Source organism: Gambusia affinis, linkage group LG17 (genome assembly GCF_019740435.1).
Source record: "Gambusia affinis linkage group LG17, SWU_Gaff_1.0, whole genome shotgun sequence".
Taxonomy (NCBI): domain Eukaryota; kingdom Metazoa; phylum Chordata; class Actinopteri; order Cyprinodontiformes; family Poeciliidae; genus Gambusia; species Gambusia affinis.
This window is the reverse complement of record NC_057884.1, coordinates 24,587,152-24,606,240: the sequence shown is the minus strand read 5'-3', so window position 1 is coordinate 24,606,240 and position 19,089 is coordinate 24,587,152. Positions and strand designations below refer to the sequence as shown.

The following is a 19,089-nucleotide window of genomic DNA, read 5'->3' as shown; positions in this document are numbered from 1 at the left end:
AAGTCGGAGTCTGGAGGCGCTGGTTCTTCACGCTCAATTTTATTTTATTTTTTTAAAACGCTGGAGAAAACCAGCCAGGTTATAAAACGTCTTTCTGCTTCGCTGTGCAAATATTTGTCTTTTGTTTCGAATTCAAACGACATTTTAATCCACGTTTACAGTTTTTAGCACAAAACAACCACAGAGTCCTACCAGACGGGCCGATCCGTCTTCGGTTCCCTCCTCCGCCGGGTCACTTCCTGCTTCCTGTTCCACTAACAGACTCACAACAATCCAGTCCTGGGATCAAAATCCCATCCGGGATTTCTTCTTCTTGGGTTGGGACGCCTGCAGCGCCCCCCGCTGGCTCTGCGACGCCGTGGAGGGCGTCAGAGACGTGAAGCTGGGCAGCTGAGAGTATGAGGAGGAGGGGGCGGGATGAAGAGGAGGATCATCCTGAGGAGACAAGACACAGGAAGTGATGTCACAGCGTGATCTAATCAGTAATTCTCCTGATTGGTTTAATCTGCCCCCTGCTGACAGAAATGTGTCCCTGCAGGATTTCCGGTCATTTCTGGAAAACATCCGCGGTGCTGCGAGCTACGCTAACGAGCTACGCTAACGAGCTCAGATGTAAACACTATCTATCTATCAATCAATCAAAATATCAATCAATCACAGAAACAGACTGCTAGGTAAAACTCATGAGTGGATTTGTTATTTTATTGATTAATTGGATATTTAATTGATTAATTGAATGATCACATTCTGCATTTCTTTCAGACAATATCAGAAAACATTAAAAGGTGCAAATAAACATAATTAAATTAAATTATAAATAAAAAATACTAATTTATTTATACAGCATTCCTTTAGCTGCATCGTTTGTCGGCTGATAATTCTGTCGGTCTAAATACTCCAGATAACTTTTAATCAATTACTAAATTAGTTGAAGGTTGTTTGAATAACTGATTAATCACGATTAATCGTTACTAGATTGAAGACGCTTATAAAAGCAGTTTAAGTTTATCTGTTGAGTTAAAATGTAAATTTGGACGCCATGAAGCACAGATTGATTAATTATTGGTGATAATTAGATGAAAAACTGATATATGTGGATGTTTTTGACTAACATGTATAAAATAACCCCGCCTGTCTGAAACCTGGTGGTGGCAGCATCATTCCCACCTGAGTTTCCCACACAGAGCTCAGTGATTGGTCAGCCAGATTTCTGCTCCTCTGATTGGCTGTTTGTGGTTCTGGAGTTCTGCTGGACGGATCCAGACGGTCCGGCGGCGGCGGCGAGTCGTCCTGATCCTCCAGGAAGGCGGCCAGCCGGCCCAGAGGCCCGCTCCGCTGGCTGTCAGACAGCGGGCCGCTGGTTCCCGAGGACCAGCCGGAGAAATCGTCCAGGTCCGTCTGGTAGCTGATGGAGGAGGTGAAGCTGCCGCTGAGCTGCAGGTGGCGCCCCGCCGCGCGCTGCGCCTCCTTCTGCCTCCTCCTCCTCCTCCTCAGCGCCTCCTTCTTCATGGCCCGGTTCTCCCCCAGCTCCTCCTGCCACCACTCCAGCCACGCCTCCTTGCCGCCGCGCCACGCCGCCGTCAGCCGCTCGCTCAGCGGGTCGCGCCACGCCTCGGTATCCACCGCCGCCGGCACCGGTACCGGGTCCAGGTCGCTGTTCAGCAGCAGCGACTGAGTCTGCATGCAGCGCCGCAGGTCCTGCTGCAGCGCCCCCTGCAGGTGGCGTCCGGCGGCGCCGGGCTCAGCTACGCTCAGCAGGCCAGCGGTTCGGACCGCGAGGTGCGGCGGAGCGCCGGGTTTCCCTTCCCGTCTCCTCAGCTTCTGCAGCCAGCGCCTCCAGGCCCGACACGTGGCGCCGCTCAGCACCGAGGGAACCGACCAATCCGCTTCGTTACCAACGGCGACCAACGACGGGATCTGATCCGGAGACCTGGCAGGAAAACAAACTGCTGGTCATCACGATAAACGATGATGTCACTGTTTTGAGATCTGGAACGCATTCAAAGATCAATGAAGTTTAAATTGTAACAATTAACTCAAAAACTGGAAGAGATTTTAAAATATCCACACAAATAAAACAACAAATAAAACTCATCAAAAGTTTCTGAAAACCTTCAAAACAACAAGTTAGTTGAGACCGAAACACCAAACGGATAAATTTTATTCCGTCGTTTTTGGTAGAAATAGAAAAACGATAGATCATGCAGAAGGAAATTATTGAGTTTGTTTTAATTTTTCCTTTATCAGGCGTACCAATCTGAACTCTGGTTCCTGTCGGGCGTTTCTGGGACAAACGTGGGAGCGTTGGGAGCCTGCGTTGGCATGACGACGTCCTCGTCGCTGGACGTTTCAACGACCAGCAGCGAGGAGAAAGCTCCGGTCTCCGGCGCTCCGGTTTCTGGTGCTCCAGTTTCTGCTGCTCCGGTCTCCGGCACTCCGGGTTTTCCGTCATCCCGCTCCAAGATCTGGTAGAAGACGTCCCCCGCCACCGTCAGCTGGAGGACAATCATGGTCGCCGTAGAGACCGACATTTTCTGGAAACACGTCAGGCCTGGAATCACAAAAGGCGCCGTTACAGAGGGCGCCGTTAAAGGTCCGCATGCAGCGGACCTTTAACGGCGCCCTCTGCTGGGGGCAGTAGTGACCTGCAGCCGGTGAAGCCAGTCTGTGGGCGGCGGTCTGCTGACGGTGCGGGATCTGGACCGGGAGCAGAGCCAGACTGTCTCTGGGTCGGAGCAGAACCTGAGGAGAACCATGGCTGCAGCACGCCTCCACTCTGCCCCCTAGAGGAGAAGAAGAAGAAGAAACGTGAAAATAAAACCAGTGAAACGTCTGTTACTGATCGCTCCACAGATCTGATACGTGGGACGATTTTAGCACAAAATAAAATCTTTTTTGGGTCTTTTTCGCAGAATCACAGATTCAGAAATAATCCAGATAATCCAACAAAAAAATAAAAAACCGAAAAATTAGAAAAACATTTTAAAAAATGGCAAGAAATTTTTTAATTAAATACAAAGAACAAAATAATAAACACCAAGGACAAAACCAAATAATTATTTTAAAATGTACAAAAATTCAAATAGTTAAAAAAAAAACTGAAATTTTGACAATTATTACAAAACAAAAAAGCCTGAAAATTAAAGAAAAACCATAACAGAGAAGATCAAAAGAACAAAATAATTAAAATAACAAAACATAAAAGAGAAGACTAAAGTTTTTTTTAGTTAAAAATAAATAAAAGAAAAGATTTTAATTCAGAATACACTAAACAAAACAAACATATTTAAAATGAACAAATTAAACTTAAAATAAAAGAAATATATTAAAAGGACATAATTGTTTTCTTCAAAGATAATTAAAAAACAACAAATGCAAAATAAAGATAAAGTACATAAAAAAGAAACAAATTGTTGAGAAATTAAAATAAAAAAACATAAAAAACGAACAAAAAAAGCAAGAAAACACCAAACAGGGAGAACGAAGCAAAAGAACTAAATGTTTCTCTAACATGTTAGAAAATGAAGATCCTTAAAATAAATTTAAACTAAACAAGCAGAATGAAAGAAAAGAGATTTTAAAACTTAATGTAAAATTTAGGGAATTGAAAACAAGCCTGGTCGTCCAATCAGATTCACCAGAAAACAAAAAGTTTCCAAAACCTTCAAATGCACCAGGACCTGCGGCTGTGCTGCCCCCTGCTGGCTCACCAGAGTACTGCAGCAGCGTGATCTCCTGAGACGACTGCGACCCGAGCAGAACCTTCGTGGTTCCTGACGCGGAGCCCGGAGCCACGTGGCAGAAAAGGGGCGGAGCCTCCATCATGTGGTCCCACTTCAGCATGGGGACGCAGGGGAAGCGCTCGTCCATGACGTAGGCCGAGTGCTGCGCAGACACAGACAGGAAGTTCAGATTCATCTGGAGGACAAAACGGACAGAACCCAGAGACTCACCTGCGTGGTGAGGAGGTGGTGAAAGGGGTGAGCTTCTCCCAGGAACCTGGCCAGGAGGAGGCGCTCTCCGCTCTGGCAGTCTGAGGTGCTGCTGATCCGGAACAGAGTGCGACCCGGATTCGACTCCAACTGGAGGAGAGAGAGCAGCGATTAAAGTCCGGAAGAACGTGACCAAAACTGTGTCCATGTTCTGCTGAAAATCAGAAATTCAAAACTGCTGTGTTTCAGTTGAATAAGAAACACAATAAAAAGAGAACGTTGATACGTTTGTTCATAAGCCGTTAAAAATCAGGCAGCATCATCGTCCTCCAACCACTTCCTGTCGTCTTCTTCGTCGTTTCCCCCAGTAGCAACGTCTGGCATTTTTCCACTGCAGTGATAACTGAACTCACTTGAATACAGCTGAAACACCTCATCCTAAATCACAACCTGTTTTCAAAATCAGAGTGGCTCCAAAATGGAGGCCGACAGACGGCTGATTGGTTTTATTTTTTAAAACGTTTTGAACTGAATCGTAGTGAATGCGAATCAGGATTCTTTCTGTGAATCCAGCATTTTATTCACCCTGAAGTCTGTGAGCTCCACCCCCGTCCGGTCGGCATACAGCATCACTCTTGGGTGGGCGGAGAATTCGCACCATCGCCATGACGACTCGGCGTTGAAGTACAAGTTGCTCTCCTCCGTCCGGACCGCCTGCATCCTGACGGAGGGAAAGCAGGAGGCACTGAGACTCCTGCAGTCGTTTGGACCCGACCTGCAGCCCGGTTTGTTCCTCACCCTCTGCCGACCGTCCACAGGTTCGCCGCTCCGCTCTCACTCGCCACCAGGACTTCACCCAGAATGTGGGGACTGAGGAAACAAACAGCAGGAGGTCAGCCTGCGGGTCAGACGATACGGCTGGAAAACGTGTCACCATACAAGCATTTGACATTAGTTAATATCAATAATTATTGATTAGTGATTTTATCTTAAACATCTGAAATGCTGGTGATGTGACCTTCAATATATATATTTTTTAAGCAGCTATCAGGCAAATTGGAGAAACTAGAAACTGCTGCTGTGCAACCTAGCAGGTTGTTGCTAGGCAACCAAAGACTGAGTGAGTTGCCTGGTAACCAAAGAGTGAGTTAGTTGCTAGGTAACTGAAAAGTGAGTTAGTTGATGCTTAGAGCTAAACTCTGTGCTCTGCCTACATCTCCCAGAATGCAGTGCGGTTCTGATTCAAAGTTCAGTGAATATTCTGTGACCCTACCTGACGCTGACGCAGCTGGCAGCAGCTCTGGTGCCGACCACCTGCAGCAGGCGCGGCTCCCTCTGGTCCGCCATCCCCCAGACTCCACAGACGTGGTCGGTGCGCACGGCGACGCAGCCTGCAGGGCGACAGGAAACGTTCAGCTGAGCCTCCAGGATCAACGCCGACCCTTCCGCAAAACGCCGTACTGTCGCCGAAGTGCGAGCCGCAGCTGATCTGTCGGATCGGAGCCTTCAGCTGGAAGCTGACCGGCTTCCGGCCACCGGCGTCCACGCAGGCGTCGCCGTCGCGCTCCAGCGCCACCCTGTGGAAGTCTGAGGTACTGCGTTAAGAACAATGCTTCTGGTTCCAGTTTGTTTCTGACCATCATTCATTCTGGTTTTAGATTCTGTGCATCTGGATTAATATTTTTTTATCTTCCTTCTGGACACCTGTGATGTGTAACCATGGTAACGACGTGTCAGAGCCGGATACTGAGGCGGTCCATTCCCGGACCCCCGGGGTACAGCAGGCAGCCCTCGCTCTGTGAGAACGGGACGAAGGCCAGAGCGCCCCCGGTGGCCGCCTCTGAGAACTGCATGCGGTCCCTCTGCTCGGCCAGCTCCTCGTACAGCAGCGAGCCCAGCAGCTCCGGGGGAACGTCATGGACCACGTCCCACAGCAGGCTGGAGTACCGGTCCAAAGACTTGGACCGGTACGCCATGGGACACCTGGAGAACCAAACAAAACAACAAATAATGATGGAAAAATGATCTTTTCCAAAATAAATAAATACAAATGCATCCATAATAATTTAAGTTAATTTAAACCTAACTAAAAAATTAAATGATTGGCTAAAGGATGCTGGAAACCGGCACAAGCTCCGCCCCCTTTTTCACTCAGAGTGTAAGTAGGGATACATAAAATAGTGGCACTAAAAATATCGGCTACTTTTTAACAAAAATATCAGCAAACATTGGATAAAATAACAGAATCAATATCAGCCTAAATTTTCAGATCAGTTCATTTTCACCGGGTCTAATCTGGGTTTTCTTCTATCAAATCAAAGTTCTTCTGATCTTTAGTGTAAACAGCTTTTTAGATTCTCTCTGTAGTTTGTTTGGTTCTGCTTCCAGTCGATCCAGTTGGTTTTCTGCTCACATGTTGAACTTCAGCTGGTTGACGAAGCACTTCGTCCTCCACATGTTGACCGAACCTTTACGATATTTCTGCAAAACAGCAGCAGATTAACATCTTTAATCTGAAGCTTCAAGCCGCCTCAGATTAAAGCGGCGTGAAGCTTTAATCTGAGGCGTCAGCAGCAGGCTGGGCTGGGACTCGCCTCCTTCTTCTTGGCTTTCTTGAAGTAGAAGTTTTCTCCCAGGATCTCACTCATGCACCCGAAGGCGTCCGGTCCGTGATCCATGTAGAAGTTCTGCATCTGGACGAAGGAACAGGAAGCATTTCTTTACTCTCAGTGTTTTTTTGTTTCAGAAATGAGCTGAGGAATGGGGTAGAAAACTGAATATTTTCCACTTAATCCACTGGGATCTTTTCCTGGTCATTGAAAGCACCAATTCTACTGTCAGTCAAATAATTTGGATTAGAGATTGGCCGCTAATATCTGATTGGCTTGTTAAAATGTTTCTCACGTGTTTTAAGAAGTCCAGCGGATCAGGAGGCGTCAGGAATTCCTGGAACGCTGCAGAAAAACATCAGACGGGAAAATTAGAAACAACAACCAAGTTTTTACAGCTTTACGCCTTTAATAGAGATCAATAAACATAAAAGCTTCACGCAGAGACAATGGGAAATAAAACCAACAGAGCGCTCACTCTGGATGTTTTCTGGATCAGAACCGGCTCACCTTTCCTAGGGGACAGCAGGGGAACCGGAACCGGCTCCGTCTGGCGCCAGACCTCCCCTCCAAGCTGCCGTTTGGACGTGAACGCCCAGCTGGAGAGAGAGCCGGTGCCGCCCTGGAACCAGAGGTCATCCTCATCATCATCAAACTGAGGCCCAAAAACATGACAATACACTTGGAGGAAAACTAATACTGCAAATCACCCAGAATGCACTGCACCACGGGTTGAAACAATGGAATTAAATTAGGAGTGAAACAATTAATCGTAACTAATTGATTATTGACATAATTGTCAGCTTGTTTAGTAATTGATTAATCATTAACAGACTCAAAGAAAGACCATTTGCATAAACAAAATATTCAGTGCAGTAAATAAGCCAAAAAATTAAGAGGTCATATTAAAAATCTATAGAATATGGCACTTTATAATTGTCAGAATAATCCACTCTAACCAAATTTGTAATATGCAATAACTATTGATTCAGTGTTTATTAAACCTAAAATACGTACTTTTAAATAATCTGCATGCGCTTTCCAGACGTCAGTGAACGCAGCATTGTATTTAACTCGGATTTGTTTACATATTGAACATTATTCGGCTGAATTTTGTGACCCAAACTTCGACAGGTGAGCTCAGAAAACTCCCCCACCTGCGCTAAGACTCCGTGGTAGCAGCCCCATCCTCCTGCGCTGTGTCTCTGGACCCGGTTCGGCGGTTCGCAGCTGTAAAACGAGGGGAAAAGTTCCCGAGGAAACTGATAATCCATTATTGCGGTCCTGAATTATCTGCGTCCCTGTCCATGTGCCTGAGGGTCGGAACTAGTCCAGACATGTTGAACTTTCCCGACAGCAGCTGGCTACGATGAGACATCGGTTTATCCGCCTACAAACAGCCGAGCATTAATTTACCAGCTGAAATTTATATTTAGAATGTGAAACACCTATATGGAGGTAAAAAGATACATAAATTAAGTTAAATAATCTGAAACTTTCACTGTGAGTCGCTAAACACGTGTTGTTGCTCCTGTAGTTTAGCGGAAGTCAATAGAAGACAGCAATAGCAACCACTTCCGGTTTCTTGGAGGAATCTACAAAACAAAAAACAAAATCCCATATATGCCAAATAAACACATAAAATAAAACAACTAAATCAAAGTTTTCAGATGCAATGGCATTAATTAATATTTGACGAAAGCTTGTAGAGCTGTATCATACTGAAGGAAATATGGAAGAACATTAGGGCCACTAAGAAAATTTGTTCTGTTTTTTTATTCTGACTTTTAATAATAATAATAATAATAATAATAATAATAATAATAATAATAATAATAATAATAATAATCCAATATGTTCCTCCAAAACGTTCTGGTCCTGCAACTCACACCTCTGTCGCTGAAGCTGGTTGATCCCAATTTTGCACTTTAAATGTGACTCAATATTTCAAAATCACGAATTAAGTTTTTTACGGTATGACGTTTTGTAATTTTCGATTTCAGAATTTGTTTTTAGTGTGTGACAAATGTCTTAATAAGGAAGTTTATTTTTGAAACATGATAAAGTTACAGTAACATTCTTAAGAGGAAATTATTATGCAAAATTCATTTTTGCTCATTTTTGTTCTTCCATTTGAGTCTCTACTAATTTTTTTAGTGTCTGTTTTTTGCTTAAATGTGTATTTATATTATTGGTTGATTTACAATTTGTTGCTCATGTTTTGGTAAATTGACTTTCTGATACAATGGCTAGATTTTATTTTATTTTATTTTATTTTATTTTATTTTATTTTATTTTATTTTATTTTATTTTATTTTATTTTATTTTATTTTATTTTATTTTATTTTATTTTATTTTATTTTATTTTATTTTATTTTATTTTATTTTATTTTATTTTGGTAAGTGACCGGATGTAGCTGATCAGCTGACCCGTAAAGTCTGTTTTTCGGTAGAACCAGCCAGCAGAAGCGGCGCAGAATAACGGCGTCTCTTTTTGTCTGAATTGGCTGCAGGAGGAACCATATTCGTGAAAGCCGTCGGTCTGTCGAACATGTCCCAGTAGGACGTCATTGTCTGGTGCGTCTCAGCAGTTTTTTATCGGAATGTTTTCCTAGCCGCTAGCCGCTAGCCGTTAGCCGGTAGCGTCGCTGAAGCGGAAGTATGAGAGCTAACCCTGTCCTCTAACGTCCGATGATCAGGGACAGATAGCTGCTGACATAATTATCTGTTATATGTGAAATATATCTGACATATATGTCTGTTGCTTAATTTCAGGCTGTAAAATGTTTGGTTTTTAATGGACGCGTTAGATTATTGCTCTATATGTGGCTGTAAACACAACCAGCTGGTGCGTTCATCTGGTGCTGATTTCTGTCCTGCTGTTCCTTCATGGCTGCAGATATGGAATCCTCTTTAACTTCTTACTAAAGCAGTGAAGCGCTACGTTGTGTAGGTTTATATTGATCACTGTTTTTAGATCACTGCATAATTTCATGTTTTGGACACATTTTAATCAATCAATCAAATTTTCTTTGTATAGCACATTTCAGCATCAAGGCATTTCAAAGTGCTTCACATCAAATCAAACACAGAAACACAATGCAACATAGAATCAACAATCAAAACACGACATTAAGTCAAGTTCCATCAATAAATTTGTACTTGATTACGTTTTAAATACAATCCTAAACAGGTTGGTTTTTAGTCAAGTTTTCATCCATAAAAGATTTACCTGTTACACTCCTACTGTGTTATATGGAACAAAATACCTATTGCTATTTTTATTCCCACTCATCTCACAATCACACAGTTTAAAACCATCTAAACAGCCTTTCAAAGGGCTTCCAGCACCAGGCTCCGTACAACTCTTTCACTGGCTTTCGCTCTGGGGCTCCGCCGTCCCTCACGGATTTTTGTGCAATTTCAACATAGAATCAGCAATCAAAACACGACATCAAGTCAGATTCCATCATTAAATTTGCATTTGATTACGTTTCATATATAACTCTAAACAAGTGGGATTTTAGTTGAGATTTAAAGGAAGTCAGTGTTTCAGCTGTTTTACAGTTTTCTGGACGTTTGTTCCAGATTTGTGGTGCATAGATGCTGAATGCTGCTTCTCCTCATTTGGTTCTGGTTCTGGGGATGCAGAGCAGAACAGAACCAGAACCTGAGAGGTTCTGGAAGGTTGATACAACAGCAGCAGATCTTTAATGTATTGTGGTGCTAAACCATTCAGTGATTTATAAACTAACAACAGTATTTTAAAATCTATTCTTTGAGCTACAGGGAGCCAGTGGAGAGACTTTAAAACTGGTGTTATGTGCTCTATCTTCCTGGTTTTAGTCAGAACTCCAGCAGCAGCATTCTGGATCAGCTGCAGCTGTTTGATTGATTTGTTGGACAGACCTGTAATGACGCTGTTGGAATAATCAATACGACTGAAGATAAACGCATGGATGAGTTTCTCTAGATCTGGCTGAGACATTAGTCCTTTAATCCTGTAAATGTTCTTCAGGTGATAGAAGAACATTTGCAGTTTTTTTAAATGAGTGTGACGCTGAAGAGCTTCAACATTTCAATTCAATTCACTTCAAAAATATTTTATTTATCCTAAAATGAGATTAAATGTTGTCTTAACTCATATAATCAAAGTATCTTCAGAGGATCTGTGTGGATGGAGAACGGCTCTCCAGTAGCAGTCAGTATCCCAACAAATCTGAATAAGCCTCTGACAGAAGGCTGCTGTTGTTTCCAGTTTCATGTGTTGGGTAACATAATCAGTTGTTATTGTTGCTCCTCCTCTTTAAATCTGTCTGGTCATTTGGTTAAAGGGATGTTGGAGTAGGGGAGTCGCCTCCTTTTCAACTCCTCTGGGATTTAGGGTCATAGTTCAGGGTTTATTTGAGCTTTTCAGAAGCTAATCTGCTACATCCAGGTAGTTGTTGCTATGGTTATGTGTCATAAAAACTGTCAAGAAAAACAAAGATTAAGAGCATCCAGAACCAGAGGTAATAAATGTCCAACCAGCATCAGTTCAACCTAAATGATGAATGAAAGTGTGGAGACGGAGCGGTTCTGTTTGTGTTCGGGTCGGTCCGGTTGGTGATGAAATGGCCTCTCCTCCGTGTTTGTTTGTCAGCAGCATCATGTCGGGGAACAACCTGGTCCTGCCCATCGTGCTGTGGGGCCGCACGGCGCCCACTCACTGCATCAGCAGCCTGTTGGTGATGGACGACTTCAGCACCATCATCACCGGTTGCCATGACGGTCAGATCTGCCTGTGGGACATGACGCCCGAGCTGCAGGTGGGGAGCGGCAGCCTGCTTCCTGTTGCTTTCAGCTTTACTCTATTTTCATTAATTTATTTTAATTTTTAAACGTTTTTTCTCTTGTAACCTTTTGTTGCTTGTTTTTCTATCTTTGTTTGTGTTTTCTAATATTAAGATCTTTTCTTTTTTCATTAAATGTTTTTTTTTTGCCATTTTATTCTTAAAACTTTCTTGTTACTCTTTTTATCTTTATCTTTGGAGTTTAGTTTCTCTTCAGTCTCCAGCAGAAGCGTATTTTCTGTCCTTTCCTCTGATTGGTTGCTTTCTGCCTCCAGATCTGTCCCAGAGCGATGCTGTTTGGCCACACGGCCTCCATCACCTGCCTGTCTAAAGCCAGCGCCACCAGCGACAAGCAGTACATCGTCAGCGCCTCAGAGAGCGGGTCCGTTTCCACCGCATGCTCAATGTTCTCTGTGTTTGTCCTGAAACCTCTTCTGGACCTCACGTTTCCGATGTTTCTGTGTTTCCAGGGAGATGTGTCTGTGGGACGTAAACGACGGGCGCTGTATCGAGTTCACCAAGCTGGCCTGCGCTCACACTGGGATTCAGGTGAGACTCAGACTCACCTGGTGGAATCAGGATGCAGACAGGAAGTTCAGTCATGAGCTAAACACGTCAGGTTCTTCCTCAGAATTTAACGTAACATTTAATGGGAAGAAATGTTTGTTTTGTTTTGTAGAAATAGATAAAGTTCAGTCATTCCTGTTGGAGAATAGTTTAGTTTTCACTCTTATATTTTCAAACATCAAAGGAGTAGTAGTAATAACTAAAAAGTTATGCTAACTCTGAAGCTCTAATCAGAAATATTAAATCTGAAAAACAATAAAGCGCTACATCAACAAGGAGTTTAGCAGAAGCTAATGCTACATTGCTAACTTCAGTTCAAATTCTGTCATTGAAACATTACAACCCTTGAGCACCAATTTGTTTTTATTCTAATTTTCATGTTCCAGAATGACCTCAGGTTTTGTAGTTCTGTTTAACTTTTCTTCTCTTTCCTTCTTTCTCTTTCCTTCGCTTCTCTTTCTCTCTCTCTCTCTCTCTCTCTCTCAGTTCTACCAGTTCACCATCGGTACGCAGAAGGAGGGTCGCCTGCTGTGTAACGGCCATTACCCAGAGATCCTTGTGGTTGACGCCACCAGCCTGGAGGTTCTCTACTCTCTGGTCTCTAAGATCTCTCCTGATTGGATCAGCTCCATGAGCATCATCCGCTCCCATCGGACCCAAGGTGTGTTTACCTGGCGGTAACCGCTTTATGCTAGCAGCTCAAACACGCCGTCCTGATAAAACCTGAATTTGCTCCTCAGAGGACACGGTGGTGGCAGTATCAGTGACGGGGATTTTGAAGGTGTGGATGATAACAGCTGAGGTCAGCAAGATGCAGGTTGGTTGCTGCAGGCGAACACACACACACACACACATACACACACTCACACACACTCTGATCTGAGCCTCTGGTCCATTTCCTGGTTCAGGATCTGGACCCGGTCTTTGAGGAAGAGTCCAAGCCCATCTACTGCCAGGGCTGCCAGAGCATCTCCTTCTGCAGCTTCACCCAGAGCAGCCTGCTGGTGGTCTGCTCCAAGTACTGGAGGGTACGACCGTCTGACCGTCTGTCTGTCTGACCGTCTGTCTGTCTGTCTGTCTGTCTGTCTGTCTGTCCGTCTGTCTGTCTGTCTGTCTGACCGTCCGTCCGTCTGTCTGACCGTCTGACCGTCCGTCTGTCTGACCGTCTGTCTGTCCGTCTGTCTGTCTGTCTGTCCGACCGTCTGTCTGTCTGTCCGACCGTCTGTCTGTCCGTCCGTCCATCTGTCTGTCTGTCTGTCTGTCTGTCCGTCTGTCTGTCTGTCTGTCTGTCTGTCTGTCTGTCTGTCTGTCTGTCCGTCTGTCTGACCGTCTGTCTGACCGTCTGTCTGACCGTCTGTCATTTTCTTCTTTGTTTTTTCTCTCTGCCTTTCTTTGTCTTTATTTCTTTCTATCTTTTTCATCTGTCTCTCTTTTTGCATGTCTGTCTTTTCGTCTCTTTTTTTCTATCGCTCATCTTTATTTTCCTACCTTTTTGTCTTTATTTATGTTTTTGTTTCTTTCTCTCTGTTTGTCACTCTTTCTATTTTGTTTGTGTCTTCTTGTCTATCTGTTTTTGTCTTTCTATCTTGTTTCTCTTTGTATTTCTCTAGTATGTCTGTAATTCTCTCTTTGTCTTTTTGTCTTTTTCTTTGTCTCTTTCCCTCTTTCTGTCAGTTTGATAACTTTTCCTTCTGTCTGTCCTGCAGGTGTTCGATGCAGGAGATTACTCTCTGCTCTGCTCCGTGCCCAGCGACAGCGACCAGTCCTGGACCGGCGGTGAATTCATCTCTGCGGATAAAGTCATCATCTGGACTGAAGACGGCTGCAGCTACATCTACAAGCTGCCGGCCAGGTAAAGCCCAACGCCTCCGGCTGCAGGAACGTCTCTGGGCGGGTTGGGATAACGCTCTGTCTGGTTCTCAGCTGCCAGTCCGCCAGCGAATATTTCCGCAGCGACGTTGGGCGAACCAAAGAGGGATCGATCCCCCCGCTGATCTACAGCATCGCTGAGCGCTCAGACAAACAGGTCAGAGTTCACCTCCGAGGTCATCCAGAAAAACACGCTGGTCTCTTCTAGTCCCCCGGTTTTCTGTAGGATTCCTGTCTGTGGACTGAGACGGCCATTTTGTTTCTTCTGGTTTCTGTAAAACACCTGGTGATGACCTGGGGTCACAGTTTGGTACGTTTTCAGTTCGCTTCGTACAAAAATGTCTGTTTTTGTTTATCAGCAGTAAACAAAGGATATTTGTCATCATGTTCCAAACCTTAAAAAAGTGGAAAGTATGGATCTGACTTACTAGCCTTGCAGCTAACTGCTGGTTCACAGCAGGAAGCTGTAAACGGGTTTAAGTCAGTTTGACTTTGAGTTGAAGGAATAATGATGATTTATTTCCTTTATAATCCTGCCTGACATCCCAGCTAACGCGGCGCTTCCTGCTGAGCCCACCGTCGCTGCCTTCATGCTGTTCTGGCCTCGTTTCAGATGAAACCAGCCGATGTTCTCATGTTGACCCAGTCTGGGGAATCAAGCAGCAGAAACAAAGTGAACTGTTCACCTTTAGCTTTAGTCTGAGTGCATGAAGCTGAAGGATTTAGGGTTCATGTTTTACTTCCTGTTTGTCCTGAATGTTCTGATTTACTTTTATTTACGTTTTGTCTGTTGTTTAGTTTTGTTTTATGTTTCTTTTATTTCCTGTTCTCTGATTGCTGCCCCGCCCCTCCCAAATAAACCGACCCTCACCTCCTCCCAGAAGGACGGAGGTGAGCAGGAGGAGCAGGAGGAGCAGGAGGTGGAGGTCATATGCCTCCGTCCCAGTGGCTTCGCCCCAGAGCTCTACACCCCACTGCAGCTTTTCCAGCACCGGCCTCTAGAGGCGCCTGTAAGCCCACAACACGCTTAGCATCAGCAGCAGGCAACAAGAAGAAGAGTTGAATCGACTGAGCTGCAGAAACCAGCTAAAAGGAATCGGCTAACAGAAATTGAGGAACTAGAACTAGCAGATATTCTAGAATAATTAGAACCAGAAGAACTGGAACTAGAAGCGCTAGAAGATGAACATGAACCAGAGGAATCAGGACCCTTTATTAAGACGTTTAACAAGTTGAGTTCTTCTAGTTAAGATCCATCTAAAATGGCGTCTCTCACTGTAAACCCGACCTGCTCCGGGTTTCCTGTGGCTCCACGCCGGATTGTCTGAATCCTGCAGCTGTTTTAGTTTTGAACCAGTTCCTTCTCAGCTGCCTGCTGCTGATCGGCCTCCATGTTTCTTCCCTCCTGTCCTGGTGACCAGAACTTTTTCCCCTCTCACGTCTGGAGTTGCTGTGGCTTTAAAAGTTTTCACACCCTGTGAACTCGTCCACGTTTCCTCTGGTCAAACTGACATTTCTGCTCATCAAACATCTCAAACTGTTAAACTGGACAGAAAACGTCTGTGAGCATCAAGTTTTGGGTTTGGACTTTGACTAGGCCATCTCCTGTTATCTCTAGCTGTAGGTTTAGGTTGGTTTACCTGCTGTAAGGAGAATCTCCCGCCGCTGCAGTCTCTAGCAGAAGAAAAGCATCCCCACAGCATGATTCTGCCACCACCGTGATTCAGTGTGAGGACGGTGTTTCTGGCAGGACATGATTTTGTCGTATTAAAACGTCTTAATTTAATTTTAAATCTCATTTTGATTATTAAATGTCACAGTTTTTGCATTTTATTTTCAGTAAATGATTATTCTTCATTATTTTTCCGCTTTGCTTCATAAAATCCCAGTAAAGTGTTGAAGTTTGTGGTGAAGCTGCCGGGGTGTGAATACTTCAGTGTTACGGTGGTTTGACACCTGGTGGCTCTCGGCGTCCTGATCTTCTCTCCTCCGTTGCCGTGGTGACGGCGTCATCTCTCCTGTTTCGTCCGGTCAGTGGGTGTGGGACGGGTCAGAACCGGGTTTCAGGTCAGCGGTCCAGTTCAAGCTGCCGACGGATCCATCAGAAATGATTTAGTTTTTTCTGCCGTTTCTGGGATTTGGATTCCGACCTGTCCAGGTGTGATCTGGGTTGTTGATTGATGCTTCTGTTTCCCACCTTCCCTGCTCACATGAAGGAAGAACGATGTGCTGCAGCAGCCGCGCCGCAGCGCCGCGCTCTCTGCTTCCTGTCTGAGTCACGCCTCTGATCCGTTCCCCCCTCAGCTCCTCATCTGTCCCCCAGTGACCCGGTTCTTCTTCGGCCGCCGGGAGCCGTTCCACAAGCTGCTGGTCCAGGGAGACTCGGCCGGCCGGCTGTCGCTGTGGAGCGTCCCGGACGCCACGCAGCCGCAGCCGAGCGCAACGCCAGCAGGTGACCAGCAGTCTGATGCTGCGCTGCAGCTAACAGTTATTTTACCAATCGATTAATCGATCATCTCAACGATTAATCGGTCATTCTGAAGATTAGTCAGTTATTAATATTTAAAAATGACACATAGAAATACATAAAACATTCAAATAAATAATTCTGTTCCTTTTTAAATAAGAAAATAAACATTAAATTGGTTAAATAACATAAATCCGAACAGGGTGAAGATAAAACTTAATAATTTAATTTAATTTCAACAAGTAGAAATCATCCTTTTAAAAGGTTAATTAAATAAAAACAATAAACAAAATACTATATGGATTAAGATGAATATAAATGTCTTTATTTTCCTATAAGCTGCTTCCAATGAGCTTTTAGACAAAAGCTGCTGTACATGAGGGACATCTGGTGGACAGATGTTGTCACTACAACTGAACTTAGAGCACCAGGTGTTTTATAAACTGTGTATTTGTTTGTTTAAGTGTTTAATTTTCACTCTCGGATGACGGTTCTGTTGCAGAGCTGCAGATGTCGTCCACCGTCAGCCTGCAGGAGGCGTTCGATAAACTGACCCCCGTCTCTTCTGGGATCATCGACCAGCTGAGCTTCCTGCCCAACAAGCAACAACCCATCAAGGTTCGCAGGAATTCACAGAAACAAAATGGAAACCTGCTTCTTTCTGTTGGTTTGAGTGGTTTTGGTCATTTTGTTGCCCAGGTTACGGCCAGCGTCTACATCCCGTCTCAGGGCCGGCTGGTGTGCGGCCGGGAGGACGGCAGCATCGTCCTGGTCCCCGCCACGCAGACGGCCATCGTGCAGCTGCTGCAGGGGGAGCACATGCTGCGGAGGGGTGAGGATGATGATGGTTTAATGTTGTAAAACACGCAGTGAGACACACGGTCCTGTACGCTCAGTTTTAATCTGAATAGACTTGATACCTAAAAATGATTAAAATGTTTTTAAGTGTAACAGCACATGCAGCTTGTAGCAGGTATTCTGATTATTTTAGAAATAACAAAATGCTTGTTAATATTCATCCAGGTTTAATAAAAGCTGATTTCGGTGCAGCAGAGTCGACTTTTCAGTAAAAGTTTCAGTGATTCCAGTTATTACAAAACTTTGGATATAAAAAAAACAAACTGCTTCGTGTCAAACTTTATATTTTCCATTCAAAGAAAAATGATGGTGGGAATAAATTTACCCTTGTTACAAATTGAATTTGATTAAAGTTTTATGTTTTTGTTTGCTTCCTCTCCCTCTGTTGTGTCTTCGCTGGTTTCGTCCTGCAGGCTGGCCGCCCCACCGGACGCTGCGGGGTCACCGGAACAAGGTGACCTGCGTCCTCTACCCGTACCAGGTGTCGCCGCGCTACGACCAGCGCTCCCTGGTGTCCGGAGGAGTCGACTTCTCCGTCATCGTCTGGGACATTTTCACCGGAGAGATGAAGCACATCTTCTGCGTTCATGGAGGGGAAATCAGCCAGCTGATCGTCCCGCCGGAAAACTGCAGCGTAAGACTGGAGACGTCCGTCTGTCCGTCTGTCTGTCTGTCTCTCTCTCTCTGTCTGTCTGTCTGTCTGTCTGTCTCTGTCTGTCTGTCTGTCCGTCTGTCCGTCTGTCCGTCTGTCTGTCTGTCTGTCTCTGTCTGTCTCTCTCTCTGTCTGTCTCTCTCTCTGTCTGTCTCTCTCTCTGTCTGTCTGTCTCTCTCTGTCTGTCTCTCTCTCTGTCTCTCTCTCTGTCTGTCTCTCTCTCTGTCTGTCTGTCTCTCTCTGTCTGTCTCTCTCTCTGTCTCTCTCTCTGTCTGTCTCTCTCTCTGTCTGTCTCTCTCTCTGTCTGTCTCTGTCTGTCTCTCTCTCTGTCTGTCCGTCTGTCTGTCTGTTCGGCTCCTTGGTTTATCCGTTTCCACTGAATAGGGCTGCAACTAATGACTAGTTTAGCTATCGATTATTCTGACAATTAATTGATTAATCGGATTGGCACATTCTGCAGATGTTTTATTAAACTTTTTTAATGCAATATTAGAAATCAATATTAGATGTAAATAAATCAATTCAGTTTCACGAACCAGTCTTGCTGCAGCTGACGATTATCTTAGTAATCAATTATTCTGATGATTAATCGTTTTTTTTTTTTTTTGACACATTCTACACAGTGGCGGAGCCCCCCTCCCTCCCCCCCTCCGCTCGTTCCAAATTTTCCGAAATGAGAATATGTACGTATGTATCTAAAATATGGACCCCTCTGATAAAGCCTTGCTCACCCTTTGAAACAAAGTCTAGCTCCGCCACTGATTCTACAGGTTCTTCATTTAAACACTTTAGCCTTTTTTGTACAACAATAAAAAATGGAAATAACCAAATCAATTCAGTTTCATAACCAGTCGAGTTGCAGCGATTATTTTAGTAATCGATTACGACCCGTGAATTCTTCCCAGACATGTTGTGTTTGGTCACATGACCACACTGACTCTCAGCCCTGACTCTGAGTCGCCGTTGTAGTTCAGGTCGGTGCGTTTCCTCCCTGCAGACCCGCGTGCAGCACTGCGTTTGCTCCGTGGCCAGCGACCACTCCGTCGGCCTGCTCAGCCTGCGGGAGAGGAAGTGCATCATGCTGGCGTCCCGACACCTCTTCCCCATCCAGGTCATCAAGTGGCGGCCGGCCGACGACTACCTGGTGGTGGGATGCTCCGACGGCTCCGTCTACGTCTGGCAGATGGATACAGGTGAGACCCGACCGCTTCCCCGGGAGGAACCGGGCCATCGGGGCGTCAGAGTTTGGAGGGTTCAGTAAAAATGAAGGCAGGTTACAACAAATTCACTGGTTAATTAGAAA

The 19,089-nt window shown here is 44.8% G+C and overlaps 2 protein-coding genes across 6 annotated transcripts in view; one reads left to right on the top strand and one right to left on the bottom strand.

The window, feature by feature from the left end:
• Positions 1-18: 18 nt before the first annotated feature.
• Positions 19-8,106, bottom strand: taf1c (TATA-box binding protein associated factor, RNA polymerase I subunit C). Of its 2 annotated transcripts, none has more exons than XM_044144430.1 (16): positions 7,699-8,106; positions 7,052-7,163; positions 6,837-6,886; positions 6,527-6,625; positions 6,346-6,413; positions 5,680-5,915; positions 5,394-5,519; positions 5,206-5,323; positions 4,731-4,802; positions 4,518-4,653; positions 3,954-4,082; positions 3,711-3,885; positions 2,646-2,783; positions 2,254-2,551; positions 1,168-1,930; positions 19-435 (listed from the first exon to the last, which is right to left on the bottom strand). In XM_044144430.1, exons 1-16 carry the CDS (start codon positions 7,813-7,815, stop codon positions 286-288), a joined length of 2,787 nt encoding a protein of 928 aa, XP_044000365.1. In that variant the 5' UTR covers positions 7,816-8,106; the 3' UTR covers positions 19-285. The 2 variants fall into 2 exon arrangements, with proteins under 2 accessions (XP_044000365.1, XP_044000366.1); XM_044144431.1 differs by having other exon boundaries at positions 2,646-2,742; positions 3,763-3,885.
• Positions 8,107-8,972: 866 nt separating this feature from the next.
• LOC122847076 (WD repeat-containing protein 7) overlaps positions 8,973-19,089 on the top strand; it is a 66,336-nt gene continuing 56,219 nt past the window's right edge. Inside the window, exons 1-15 of one of the 4 annotated variants that reach the window (XM_044144427.1) lie at positions 8,973-9,118; positions 11,187-11,349; positions 11,649-11,755; positions 11,844-11,922; positions 12,427-12,601; positions 12,681-12,757; positions 12,849-12,968; positions 13,647-13,792; positions 13,864-13,966; positions 14,691-14,819; positions 16,114-16,261; positions 16,779-16,894; positions 16,976-17,108; positions 17,548-17,768; positions 18,784-18,979. In XM_044144427.1, coding sequence (XP_044000362.1) covers positions 11,191-11,349; positions 11,649-11,755; positions 11,844-11,922; positions 12,427-12,601; positions 12,681-12,757; positions 12,849-12,968; positions 13,647-13,792; positions 13,864-13,966; positions 14,691-14,819; positions 16,114-16,261; positions 16,779-16,894; positions 16,976-17,108; positions 17,548-17,768; positions 18,784-18,979 — 1,909 coding nt within the window. In that variant the 5' untranslated portion in view covers positions 8,973-9,118; positions 11,187-11,190. Of the gene's footprint in view, positions 9,119-11,183; positions 11,350-11,648; positions 11,756-11,843; positions 11,923-12,426; positions 12,602-12,680; positions 12,758-12,848; positions 12,969-13,646; positions 13,793-13,863; positions 13,967-14,690; positions 14,820-16,113; positions 16,262-16,778; positions 16,895-16,975; positions 17,109-17,547; positions 17,769-18,783; positions 18,980-19,089 lie in introns of all 4 variants that reach the window. The other 3 variants (XM_044144426.1, XM_044144428.1, XM_044144429.1) reach the window with 3 other exon arrangements.